This window comes from Vitis vinifera, chromosome 18, assembly GCF_030704535.1.
Source record: "Vitis vinifera cultivar Pinot Noir 40024 chromosome 18, ASM3070453v1".
NCBI classification, from domain to species: Eukaryota; Viridiplantae; Streptophyta; class Magnoliopsida; order Vitales; family Vitaceae; genus Vitis; species Vitis vinifera.
Window position 1 is genome coordinate 12,463,951 of NC_081822.1, and position 13,750 is coordinate 12,477,700.

The following is a 13,750-nucleotide window of genomic DNA, read 5'->3' on the forward strand; positions in this document are numbered from 1 at the left end:
AAAAAGATAAAAAATACAAACTCGACCTTACTCTCGTTAATTTTAAGCAATGGATTTAGTGAGTGTTTTGTAAAACTCAACACATATTATTTGGGAGGTGTTTGGTAAAACTTAATACTTATTACTTAATGATTTAAATTAACTTTAAGTTAAAATATTATTAAGTTATTAGTTTAAACTTATTACTTAATTTTTACTTTTAAGTATTAAGGTTGTTTAATAAAATTAACTAAAAATTCATTATAAATCATTAAATTAATATATTTATCTTCATAAATTATAATTAAAGCAAATGAAGTCGAGTAACAATGAAGGTTGTGGAGTAGTAAAAGAGACAATGAAGGTAATTAGGGCAAATGAGGTAAAAATGTAAAATAAATATGTAAACTTAAAAATAAGTTAATTATTTTTACTTATTACTTAAAATTGTTTTTTACTTTAAGTTATACCCTTAAATTATTTTACCAAACATACTTAATTTATTTATTTAATGATTTAAATTAAGTTTTTAACTTATTAAATTGGTTTACCAAACATCCACTTGATTTAAGTTGGTTTAAAGCTAAATTGTTGTTAAGTTATTAAGTTAAAGTTCATTACTTTTTTTTTTTTTTTACTTTAAGGTTATATTTAGTTGATGGAAAGAACTAAGGAAAGGAAAAATATTGAGTTTTTTTTTATATTTGGCTTCTTTATAAAAAATATGAAAGAAAATCAAATATAATTAAAATCAGTTATGAATTTATAAATTTAATGTAACGACCTATACCCAATCATGTAGATATTGCCCGCTTTGGGCCCAAGGGGGCCCTCACGGCTTTAAAACGCGTCTACTTGGTTAAGAGGAGCCTCTACATATATAGCGCTAGGAACATTCTCCCCTATCCGATGTGGGACATCACAAACACCCCTCCATGCAGACACAACGTCCTCGTTGTCCCCCATGGGATTGCGGGGCCAAACGGCCAAACAAACACCCCTTATGGGGCCAAACAAACCCCCACACCAGGGTCGAGGATCGGCTCTGATACCATTTGTAACGAGCTCAAGGGGGCCCTCACGGCTTTAAAAGTCGTCTACTTGGTTAAGAGGAGTCTCTACATATATAGCGCTATGAACATTCTCCCCTATCCAATGTGGGACATCACACCCGCACCTAACCATGTAGATATTGTCCGCTTTGGGCCCAAGGGGGCCCTCACGGCTTTAAAACGTGTCTACTTGGTTAAGAGGAGCCTCTACATATATAGCGCTAGGAATTTGCTCCCCTATCCGATGTGGGACATCATAAATACCCCCCATATAGACACAACGTCCTCGTTGTGTCCCATGGAATTGCGGGGCCAAACAGATAAACACCCCTTATGGAGCCAAACAAACCCCCACACCAGGGTCAAAGCCGTGAGGGTCTCCTTGGGCCCAAAGCGGACAGTATCTATATGATTGGGTGCGAGTCGTTACATTTATTTATTTATTTTTTTTATATATGAAAGGAAAATAAGTTAAATGAATTTAAATAACCATATAAACATAATTTATTGACTTTAATTCTATTTTTTTCTTCATTTTTTTTATTCTACTTTTTTCTTTGTATTTTTTTCCCTAATATTTTTTTTTTCAAATTTTTCATAAATCAAACATAGCCTAAGTATTAAGGTTATTTGATAAAATTAATTTTTTATTTATTTTATACTATTAAGAGCCCGTTTGATAATAATTTAAAAAAAAACACTTTTAATTTGTCTAACACTTAAATTTTTTTTATCATTTTAGTATTAAAAAATACTAAAAATGTTTTCTATAATCACTAAAAAATGTACTCTAAATTGACACATTTACCCTTGTTTCTTATTCCATAGTGTTAAGATCATTTTTTTCTTATTCATATGAGATATTACAATAAGCCCTTATGTAAAATATAACATTTGTATCTCATAAAATTACAAAAGTAACCGGACAAACCCGTTTTGTAAGGCTAAACAAACTTGGCACTTATTAGATTTTATACTATATATAACGGTTTGCTCTTTTTAGGTAGATATTGTATGTTTTGCTCTTTTTAGGTAGATATTGTATGTTTCAAATTCGGTATACAATTTTAAAATGTATTTGCAAGGTTAAAAAAAGTTTATACATATATTTTATTTGATATAAGATATCACAAATAAGACGAAAACAATTGAACTTAAAAAAAAAAGTTAATTGATTTGACTTAATATTTAAAATTTAAAATTATGATATTAAATTATTCTATTAAATATTAGTAATATATTTAATGACTTAGATTAAATTATTAAGTCATTAATTTGATTTTTCAAACACATTCTAAGTTATAAACTCATTAATAAAAAATTCCTATTTGAAGTGAAGATTAATTGGTTGTAAATGATATGTAATCACAGCCTGGGTTTAGAAAATGTTATTTTAACAATAGAATTAAAAAAAAAAAAAACCTAAAAAGCTTAAAAATTAAGATTATATTTGGAAAGTATTTTAGAAAATAATCCTGAAAAATAATTTTTAAAAACAAATTTATAATGTTTTGTAAAATAAAAATTTGTTTGAAAATTATTAATATTCTTAACATGTTTTTTTATATTTTAAAAATATTTTTTATATATAATACTTTATTTTTAATGGCCTTTAATACTTGTATAGTTATTTTTTAGAATGATCCCTAAAAAACAAATAAAAAAATAAAAAATATTATCTTAAAATACTATATTTTCTATAATCAGAAATATAAACTATTTTCTATTATCTCTTTACCAAATGTATTTTTATATTTTTTTGTTTTTGGGAACAAACAAATGTTCTAACAACCGCATGTGAAACAAGGCCTAACATATTTTCTCTTTTGTCTTTTTGTCACTTGCCTCGTGAAATCACAGTCTCTTTTATCAATTTTTATCATTTGGTGAGATGAGATGAGATGAGATGTGATTCTCATGATTGTCAGAGATTTTAAAAAGGAAAATATTCAAAGAAAAATAATGCATTTTTTTAAAAAGTAAAAGTAATATTGGCTTGATTTATAACTTTTTAGTGGAAGTAGGTATTATTGCTTCATTTTATGTAGCAAAAAACTTTTGAAATTTATTCATAATCAATGGAATTTATCGAAAATTTAGGGTGATGTCTTTCACATACTTTACACACCAATTTCTTGGAATTCCTGCTCTATTAGCAAAACAATAGAAAAAAATAATGTGAATAAAAATGTGGATTTAAAATTAATAATTTTAGGGTAGAATCTTAGATATATATAAAATAATATTTTTCCTTTGATTTTTTGGTTTTGATGATAATTTGAAAAATGAAGATGAAGGTGTTTTATTGGATTCAGTCGAGGGCCTGCATTTGAAGATCGATGAGTGTTTAGAGCGACTTTTTTTCAAATTCAGAACAATAATTTTGTCATTTTTTTATATCAATTAAGCTGCTTTTGCTTTTATTGTAAAGCGCTTTACAAATGCAACTTTTTCTTTTGTTTTGTCATTTTGTGGATTTTATCTCTTTAATTTGAATTTTTTGATCTCCCGATTGTTTGTTTTGAGTCACAGTGAAAATAAAAAATTGAATTTTGAATTCCTTATTTAATTAATTAATTTTAACCCTTTTTGTCCACCTCATTTGAAGGATTTATCAACAAGATAATAATATTATTATTTTTATTAGTAGGACATTAGTTTCCTTTATTTTTTAAAAACTTAGAATATTTGATTTTATTTATAAGATTAAATTTCTCAATCTTCCAAATTTGATTACATGTCATCTTTTGATTATATGTCAGGAATCAAATGTGTGTGTAACTCATTACTTATCAAATCAAAATTTTATTGAAATTGAAAGCCACATTTTTAAAAAAATCTATTTAATGATAATTCAATTCACTAATTTTTTTTTTTGTCCATGACATTTGAATTTTTTCACATTTTAAATTGTCAAAAAGGAAAAAAAAAAAAGTAATTAAATAAATTAAAATAAGATTTCTTTTATTTTATTTTTGACAGATATAAATAAATTTGTCATTTCACATATAGAAATGTGAATTAAATGAGAAATATCAGGAAAATGGTACAAAATTCAAATTTATTTTCTTTCATTTTATTTTTCACTTAAAAGGAAAATCCATCAATCATACATATTATTTCTTATAATGAGAAATATTAGGAAAATGTTAATACATTAAAATTTATTTTCTTTATTTTCTTTTTTATTTAAAAAGGAAAATCCATCGATCTTATATGTTTTTTCTAGCAAAATAAAAAGTTTTAATTCCTTTTTTTTTTTTTTGGAAGTAATATCAATTTTTAAATTATGTTTAAATATTAAATAAAATTGTAAAGCGCCTGGATGCGTGCTGAATTTTGAAATAATTAACCTTTATAAAAAAAATTAAATATACTGATTGGCTTCCAGTAATTTAGGTCAAGAAAGGGCCTTCTTTGTTTAGAGGTGATATACAGGCAGCTGTGGACGCATCTATGTAACTGCCTCCGTCTACCCTAACTATTGACCGTTGGATGATAAACCTGCTTCCACATCCAGTTCTTCGATTCCATCTGACGGTTCCAATTATGAGCCAACATCCACCTCAAAAAAAAAAAAGGCAGAAACATCTCCCCTAGAGCATATGAAAATTCCCGAGAGTCTGACGTTCCCAATTCAGCTCGTCTATTTCGTCTTAACATAATTTCTTGAGGCGGTGCTGCAACCGGAACGCCATGGACGAATCGCCGATACAGTCCGATACTTTGCACTACTGGTGCTACCAATGCGACAAGCACGTCTCCATCGAAACCCTACCGGATCTGCCTGACGTCATCTGCAACGAATGTAAGACCGGCTTCGTCGAGACAATCGGCGTCGCGCCGACAGCTCCGGAGCCTCGAAACGCTGATCAGATCGACGAGCGCTCTTTGGTATACGCGTTTACGCGACGCCTCCGACATATCGCTCAGCCGCCGAGTGACGACGAAGATCCGCCTTCACTGCCTCCAGATCACGCATCTGAAGACGACTTTCTGAGAATCGATCTTGACGGTTGGGACAATGACGAGGATGAAGACGTGAGCGAGAACGATGGAGAGGGAGAAGAACAAGAAGAAGAAGAAGATCGATCTGATAACGAGAACGAAGGGAATGTATATCGCCCAGAGATAGATCGAGATCACCTCCGGAGGCGTCGCGAGATGTTACGCCGTCGTATTCATAACCTCGCTGCCGCCTCCGGCAACCCGAACGCAGTCCTTGATTGGGCGATCTTGATGGCATCAGAGGACAGCACAATCGAATTTCATTTTCAGATGCCCGAACCCGAAGGTTATACTGGAAATCCGGAAGATTACGTTGATGCAGCTGGATACGAGGAGTTGTTGCAGAACCTGGCCGAGAGCGACGGAGCTGCGAGAAGAGGAGCTCCACCGGCATCGAAATCTGCAATTTCCGCATTACCGAGTGTTGAGATTAAGTCGGAGGAGCAGGTTTTAGCTTGCGCTATTTGTAAAGATGTGGTCTCCATTTGCGAGATTGCTAGGAAATTGCCGTGTGGCCATGGATACCATGGGGATTGCATCGTCCCTTGGTTGAATTCCAGGAATTCTTGCCCTGTGTGTAGGTTTGAATTACCCACAGATGATTCTGAGTATGAAGAAGAGAGGAAGAAGAGATTGGTCCCAACTTCTGGAGGAGCTTCAGGTTCAGGTGGAGAGAATTCGGATTCTGGTTGACTTGGTTTGGTAAGTTTGCATTTATTTACTGTATTTTGTACTTTTGGTTGTTTGATGACTTGTGAATTAGATGAATTATGAAGAAGTTGAGATTTGTTTTCTGTTTCTTCTGAATGTAAATATTACTGAATTTGGATTTGGGGTATGCTGCTGAGGAATTCAATCTGCAATATTGGCTTGAAAAGTAAAGTAGGCCAGTAGACTTTTAGGGTAAAAATGCTGCATATAGACTGTGAGGATATCATTGTTGTAATTATACGTGGAGTAATTGGAGGGCTTTCTATCTTTTTGTTAGAGTTTCTTATCACCACTGATATGTTAGCATTGGTTTGCTTGATCTACTTTGTTTTAACTCATTTGTTTATGTTTATCCATAGACTTTTATAGAGGGAAAAATAGATTACGAACCTGGATATAGATGTCTCATTATTTTCAGGGTCTTATGTACTTCCATAATTTGTCATCCATGTTATTATTGTTTGCTCTGAATGCTTGCAGTGCATTGGCCGGTATCTTAACTTGCACGTGTATCTTGTTGAGGGATGAGGAGGTAGGAAGAGGGTTTTATTAAATTGGTTGGTCCATTCTCTATTATGTGAAAACTTAGACCTTGAAGTAAGCTTTTGTTATAATTGTGATGGAAAAGTCTTAACGTAACTTGGTGAACACAAAAATCAGTGAATAGATGAATGCTAGTAAAGTAAAACACGTGAGGAGGATATTATTTTAGTTGCTGTTCCAATTAACCAATTTGGTGCTTCTTTTCATGTCAGTAGGACCTTTGTCTTGATGATACAAGTATTGCTGAAGGACAGTAAAGGAGACTAATCTTTTGGAAACATATCCACCTACTTTACTAGTCTTTCAGCCTTGCCCATTTATGTGAAATGTTCAGTGTTTTCCTCTTCCTCTATATCCTGGGTGGGGAGGAAATTAAAGCGATGTTTGTTGCGAAACTAAATACAAAATAGCCTGTTTGCACCACTTGAATGAGCTTTAATTTTCTTTTTTGGGAAAAAACAAATGAGCACATTTTGGAAATGCAACTTTAGGTATTTATACAAAAAATGGAAACCAAAAGCCACATCTCAAGATATAGTTTTACGTTTTATAAGGAAGCCGCATCCTCAAGATGTGGGTTTGGTATTCCCCATAACATGGTTTCAAAATCAGAAATGTTGTCATCAAGATTTCCCACTGCTGCATTCTTCCACTTCAAAATATTTGTTTCCATAATTTAAAAATATTTGCATCTCATTTTAATACCATTATCTTCTTAACAAACTCTTCAAAAAATTATTTGAAGGATTCAATATAAAAATGTACATTAACAAAAGCAATTAAAAAAGTACTGTTGTTGTCCCTGTATTGCTAGAGTTCATTTAGCAAGTGAAAAGTCTTTATCATTAAAAAAGGAGGACAATAGTTTTAATATTGCAAGGAAAAAGGATGAATTATATCAATTGAAAAGGACTATTTAAGATTTTTTAAAATTTTTTTTTATAGGCCTCCTATTTAAGCTTTATTCTAAATGTTGTTGATAACACTGATGAAAACAATATTTTGGATTTGTTGATTTTGAAGCTGCATCTTGGGGGTGCAGATTTTGAAGCTACATCTCAGAGATGCCGATTCAAAGTTGCGTTCTTGGAGATGCCAACTTCGAAACTGCACCTTTGTGATTGGGCTCCTTGTCTTACTAGGAAGTCCATCTTCAAGATGTTGCTTCTATGAAAAAGATGGGTGCAGTTTCTTTGTAAAATATAAAGCCCACATCTTAGGGATATGACTGTAGCATTTTTCTTTGAAACCTATAGTCACGTTTCTAAAACGTGGCTTCTTTGTTTTGTCTTGAAAAAAAAATTCAGGGCTTGCCTATGTGGCATAAATGGGTTATTTTGTATGTAAGTTTGCAACAAATGTTACTTTTAATTCCACCCCCCCCCCCCCCCCCCCCAAACACAACGCATATGGCATTCAACTCCTATTTCCTTATCCATGCATACTTTTATGGACACTGTTATAACAGTTGATAATTGAAAACACGTTATTCATTTTTCATGTTCATAGGAATATGGCACTATTTTTTCACCATTCTTGACAAAACTAACTCTTAGAGTTGTTGATATGGTATTTCTTGTAGTAAAGGTGATATGGTTGAAAAGCATTTAATAGTAGTAGATGAATAGAAATATTCTAGCTAGGATGAAGGATGGCAAAGGAAATAGTAGCAATAGCGATATATAATTTGGTGCAGGCAAACCATAAAAGATAGTTCGATGAAGAGTCAATTTTTGAAGCAGAATGGCTACATCTTTAAAAATTTTGGGACTATGATGATTCCTAGTCTTGTGATCTTGTGATAACCCATTGTAAGCCACTGTATGTATTGGTGTTTTTTGGCAGTGATTATTTTGGACTTAAGTTTTTTAAGGTGGTGGAGGCTATTATCTTTGGGGTGCGGTATCAAGGTGATGATTTGGTGTTTAGTGGTGCTGTAGCCCTTGTATGATAAAATGATAGGGTGTATGAAAATACTTAATTAGGGAAAAAGCGAAACAATGGGGAAAAGTGTATCAAGGGTGACAATGGCAAAAGGGTTACTAACTTGAGTTTGGAGGTTTATGAGGATCTCTCTTAACTGTGTCTCATGCCTCCTGTTTTTTTAGTTGAAGCTTTCTTTCTCCAATAAATTTGATATACTTTCTCCAAAGGTTTCAAAAGTCTAGTTTTCCCTCTCTTCTTTAGTGAAAATACCTATTTATTGGATTGTACATGGTTATCCCTCTCTCTCTCTCTTTATATATATATATATATATATATATATATATAGGTAAACAAAACTTATATTAAAAGCATCTTTTGGATAAGGCACAACTAAAGTATGCAGGCAGTCTACAACGGATGCAAAACAAGAAGAGAATGAAGGAAAAAACAATTAGACATCTCTCCTTTTTTTATTAGAACGTTAACCAATCAATAGAATCTAACTAGGACAATGATGCCTAATTGAAGAATTATGTAGGCTTGAAAAGAAACTTAAAGTGCGTTTGCTAGTGATTTTAAAAAGCATTTTTAATCATTCTAACACTTGAATGATAAAATTTTTGAAGTGTTACAAATATTGGAAGTGTTTCCTCATATGGTAGTGATTTTAGGAAGTGTTTCTAATCTTTCTAATACTTAAAAAATAAAAAATTTCAAGTATTAGAAATGGTAAAAACACTTCCTAGAATCATTGTCAAACGCACTCTTACAAATAAATGAATTTGAAGTGATTTCTCTCTTTCCATATAGTTCAAAATAAGTACTCACTTGTGGCCTCTTCTTCCCAATAAAACTCTTGCCAACTCAATAAAGTCCCCTTTTATTGAAGAGGGCAACATCTACTTTACTGCAAACAAAGAGAATAATATACGAAACAAAGTTCTTGTTTTATCAGTGTAAGATAATATGGTCAGTTGATTCTTTTCACTATTGTAAAGATAGCAATGATTCGTCATGATTTGTCTTCTTTTAATTCATCTAGAGTCAAAATCCTCTCTCACACTACTTTCTAAACAGAGAACCCCACTTCTCTAAAGACTGTCGATTGAAGGAAGGTTTGACTAAAAACTTTCCATCTTTCGAATCCTTCCTAATCACCACCAATCCTTACCATTCCTCGTAACTGGTCTCTCTTGAAGCCTCTCGAGAAAAGCATTGAACCTTTTCAATTCTCAATCATGGGATTGTTTTAGTAAGCAAGGGCTCCAATGCCCTACTCAACTTGAATTAATATAGTTGCAACCTAAGCATCTTTTGAAGTGATAATGGAGACAAAGAGGAGACAGAAGTATTCAGTTGTGTATCCCTATAGGAAATACTGGAGAACTTCACTTTCCTGCCATAACTCACAACTACAATGGATCAATTCTTAAAATCTTTCCATCCTTTTCTTATGGCTTTCTATAACCCTTACTCAAATACATCCTCCATAAAAACATCAACCATTCACTTTTTTCCTGAACTTCTCAACAATGACCTACCTACTCAAAGGCTCCTTTTTTGAAGCAAACCTCAAACACCATTTGCTATGTAAAACCTTATCAGGATCAGTTAAAAGCTTGAAATGAGATTATCCTCCTTAGTCCTTTGAGAAAGCTTGAAATGAAATCATCCTCCTTAGCCCTTTTAGAAAGCAATTGAGAGTCTTCATTGCCAACACAAATGAATATGGGGAGAGTGGACAGCCTCTAGAACTTAGAAGTCAGGAGAACCTGTTCACCAGCATGGAAAATCTTGCAATTGAAATGCAATTATTTATCCATCAATCCATCTTTGGTCGAAGCTCACCTTTGCTAGAACACCAAAAGAAAACCCCAACTAACATTGTCTTAAGTCTTTTCGATATCTGGTTTGCTAACCACCACTTGGAGCTTTTCAACCTCTCTATGGCCTGGTCTTTATCCCGATTAAGACTTGAAATTTATCTTTTATGAGATATTCTTAGTTGGTCAATAATTTTTTTTTTTAATTGCTGGTTAGTAATAATTGACACGTGTTGGGGAAAGATTACGAGTATGATTGCACACATGCCACAATCTTCTTCAATTCAGTTCTCCCCTCATAAGATTGAGGAAGATGGTGCCATCCGTTAGTTATGGCATGAAATGTGCAACCATTTCAATTAGCTATTCTCCAACTTCCAAGTAATGACCAAAAGCCATCCTGCCTTTGATCAGCATTGTTACTACAACATCCTGGTCTAAAAAAAACCAAAGCTAGAGTTTAAGATATTTTGAACTCCTTCAAAACTGGCCATGGGTGGGGCAAATTGTTAGCAATATTTCATAAGCGGTACCTAGTGGACACCAGCTTATTTCATGCATGATGTTAGGTGGATCCTGCTTTAGTAGTTTCGCATGTTAAATTTCTGGCTCATTTTTACCTTAATTTCACACATCATTTTCTTCGTTGGTATAATTGTGGCTTGGCTACCACAGCATGCTGCGTGGTTGGTTATTGCCATGTGTCTTTATGAATTAGTTTATTAATATAGTCCAGGTTGATTTGCTAGCTATTGCCATTGAAGCTAAAGGATGGGCATTATTTTAAATTTTCTGTGTATATGTACTGTTAACATGACAGTGATACAAAAATGATGGGGCTATTAAATGTGAATTAGTCCAAGCCTCGGCAAACTTTCTTACTCATTATGGTGTCTTTGGTATCCGATTTCTATAATTTTGACCGGGAAAAGAGCCTTTTGTCTGCTTTTCAGTAGTGCGGGAACATCATACAATTTTGTTAGTGTTGCAAGATGCTCATAGTGGTGGTGGGACATATATAATTTTTGAAAAGACAGTAGTTCATTCACCCAAATGCAATGGCCGTGTCTGTAATGCGACACTAATATATCGCAGCTCCTGAGATGCTTTGGATAATCAGGAGTATACAGAAAATTTGGCTGGGACTTAAGTGATAGTGAATGTGATCCGGTTCTTCATCTAGATACAGAATCACGTGGTGTTTGTGTTTTTGGCGGAATAGGAAAAGTTAAAAATTTGGTTTCTGTTATTCAACTAAAAATAATTTATTAATATTAATTAACATAATTAAAGTGAATTTGATTGATTATAGTTTTTTTTTTTTAATATTTAAAAAATTTTATATTTCAGATATTAGAAAGGTTAATTGTCAAACTCATTATGGGTACAGGGATGATGCCCAGTCTCTAACCAGTGCATTTATTAGTTGAACTTAATTTGGGACTCTCCACCAATTTTATGGAAGGCTCTGACTAATTGTAATCTTGCGGTTAGCCCAATGAAATTGAATAAATGAATATATCTTCAATGGAGCTCATAGGGCGGTATGCTGTACCCCAAAGGACCAGAGAAAAAGCTTTTCACACTTGGACCCAAACACAGAGCAAACCCAGTGGTGCGAGGGAGTGTTTTTCTCGGGGCTTGGATTCTGGGAACGGACCTTCCTTGGGTGGGGATTCAATTTCATGTTCTCAAGAGGAAAAAAACACGAAAATATTATCCATCAGGCATTGGTTGAGAAATGGTAGGTTAGGTGTTGGGTTGAAGTAGTGGTTCTGCTTCATGTGGGATTGTGGGGTCAGAATGTAGTGCAAGGACTTGAGAGTCCCAAACAACCTCTCTTTCACCACGCAACAGAAATTGGTTGTCCGTATGAATACTGGTTACCTTGATTGCGGATGATGAAAGGGTAGTTTGAACTTTGAAATTTTGAAATAAAAAACAGCTATTCATGTAAGTTGTTTGAAACATCTATTATTGACTAATCAGTCTAATTTTATCATTACATATATTGTGTATTTTATTATACATATTTTTTTTACTAGATATTTTCAATATTTCTTTTGAAATGATTCTCCAAATTTAAACGAGCTTTATATATTATACAAGCCTATTAAGCCACCAAGTGCGTTTTTTTTTTCTTTTTTTACAAATATTCTCAATAAATTTCTTTATCCTTTTTTATATTCCCTTCTTTTTTTTCTTTTTCTTTTTTTTTTCTTTCCAACATTAATCTTTCACACCAAACCTTAAATTACAAGCTTTATCAACTAGGAATATGTTTCACAACATTTTCGGAAATAGTTATAAATTGTTTCTAAAAAATAAATTTTATTTAAAAACTTTAATATAAAAAAATAGGGTTTTCAACTTATTCTCAATGAAAAAAAATCACAAATTATTTTTCATGTTTTGAATTGTTTTTCAAAATCATCTATAAAAAAATCTTAAAACACCTCCAATTTGAAAACTACTCTATAAAATAGTTTATTAACTTTAGCATTATCATAAGTTCAAATTCTTGTTGAATTTGACTCAAAAGAGATTTCTTTGTATTTTTTTATAATTTCATTCATTTGTAATTCCTCCAATTCTTATGTCAAATTAGCACCCCTTAACTCAAGGCAGTATTTTTCATCTAATATCAACATCTTGTTGTCCTCTTTTACTTTGATAACTTCTTCATCGTTGTAGGACTCTTCGTTCCATTGCTTCACCGTTGTAGTTCCACTTGAAATTGTCTTCCTAATTATATATATATATATATTACCTTTTTTCCTTTCATAATTACCAAGGTGTCTTTATATTAATATTCATAATACCATCATTTACCCAAAAAAAAAAAAAAAAAGAAAAGAAATCATAGCCCATAGTGTGTAAAGCTTATAAAAAAATCAATTTCCTCGATTTAGGAATATACTTGATATCAGTCGATGTACAAACACCCCCCTTTTGATGTCAATGACTTTGAAGCTTAGAATAATTACTCATTAGAATATACTAGTATTACATTCTTGTAAATATCAAAACACTCCTTATATAAACACAAAAACATCCAAAATCCAAAATTTAAGAGTTAAAAAACTTTTATTAGTTATCAAACTTTTTATCAATAACATAAAGAGAATCTAAAGTCTCTAAAGATTCAAGTTTCTCTTTGTTTTTAGGTGCTTCATCAATTATTCATACTATCTATTGATATGTCATTTTTGTGGTAGTAGCAACACTCCACATCCCTCCAAGAATAGAATTAAAAATGATTATGGCTTGTAGCATGGTGTCTCCTTTACAATTTACTCGTATCATGATATATAATTCTTGTTGCTTAATCTTATTTGTTTATAAAAAAAAAAACAGTTGATATCTCATCCACCACTATCAACGTCATCTTTTCAATTAAAAGTATAGTTATTAGTGTCTTATATGGCTTCAATAGAGACGCTGTTAAAATGATAGTTTGATTTTCTCACAATCTTGACCTTAACCCCCGATAATTGAATTAATTAAGTTTATCCATATCATTTTTAACATTGGTTTTTCATTTATTTTTAACTTATATAATTACTTATTCGATAATAATAATCTATTTGTTAGAGATTTCGACATATAATCTTTCTTTAACTTTTCATGTAACCTAGAAGTAAATCTTATTTAAGACATATTTTATTTTAGGGGTTAGATTTAAACAAATCTACCATCCCTTCCATA

At 32.1% G+C, this 13,750-nt stretch overlaps 1 protein-coding gene across 4 annotated transcripts; it reads left to right on the forward strand.

Annotated features, from left to right (window-relative positions):
* Window positions 1-4,438: 4,438 nt before the first annotated feature.
* Window positions 4,439-11,012, forward strand: LOC100250690 (E3 ubiquitin-protein ligase CIP8-like). Of its 4 annotated transcripts, none has more exons than XM_010666532.3 (2): window positions 4,439-5,741; window positions 10,996-11,012. In XM_010666532.3, the coding sequence occupies exon 1, from the start codon at window positions 4,728-4,730 to the stop codon at window positions 5,730-5,732; it is 1,005 nt and encodes a 334-aa protein (XP_010664834.1). In that variant the 5' UTR covers window positions 4,439-4,727; the 3' UTR covers window positions 5,733-5,741; window positions 10,996-11,012. The 4 variants fall into 4 exon arrangements, with proteins under 4 accessions (XP_010664834.1, XP_010664833.1, XP_010664835.1 ...); XM_010666531.3 differs by lacking the exon at window positions 10,996-11,012 and adding an exon at window positions 7,317-7,799; XM_010666533.3 differs by lacking the exon at window positions 10,996-11,012 and adding an exon at window positions 7,336-7,799.
* The last annotated feature ends 2,738 nt before the right edge of the window (window positions 11,013-13,750 follow it).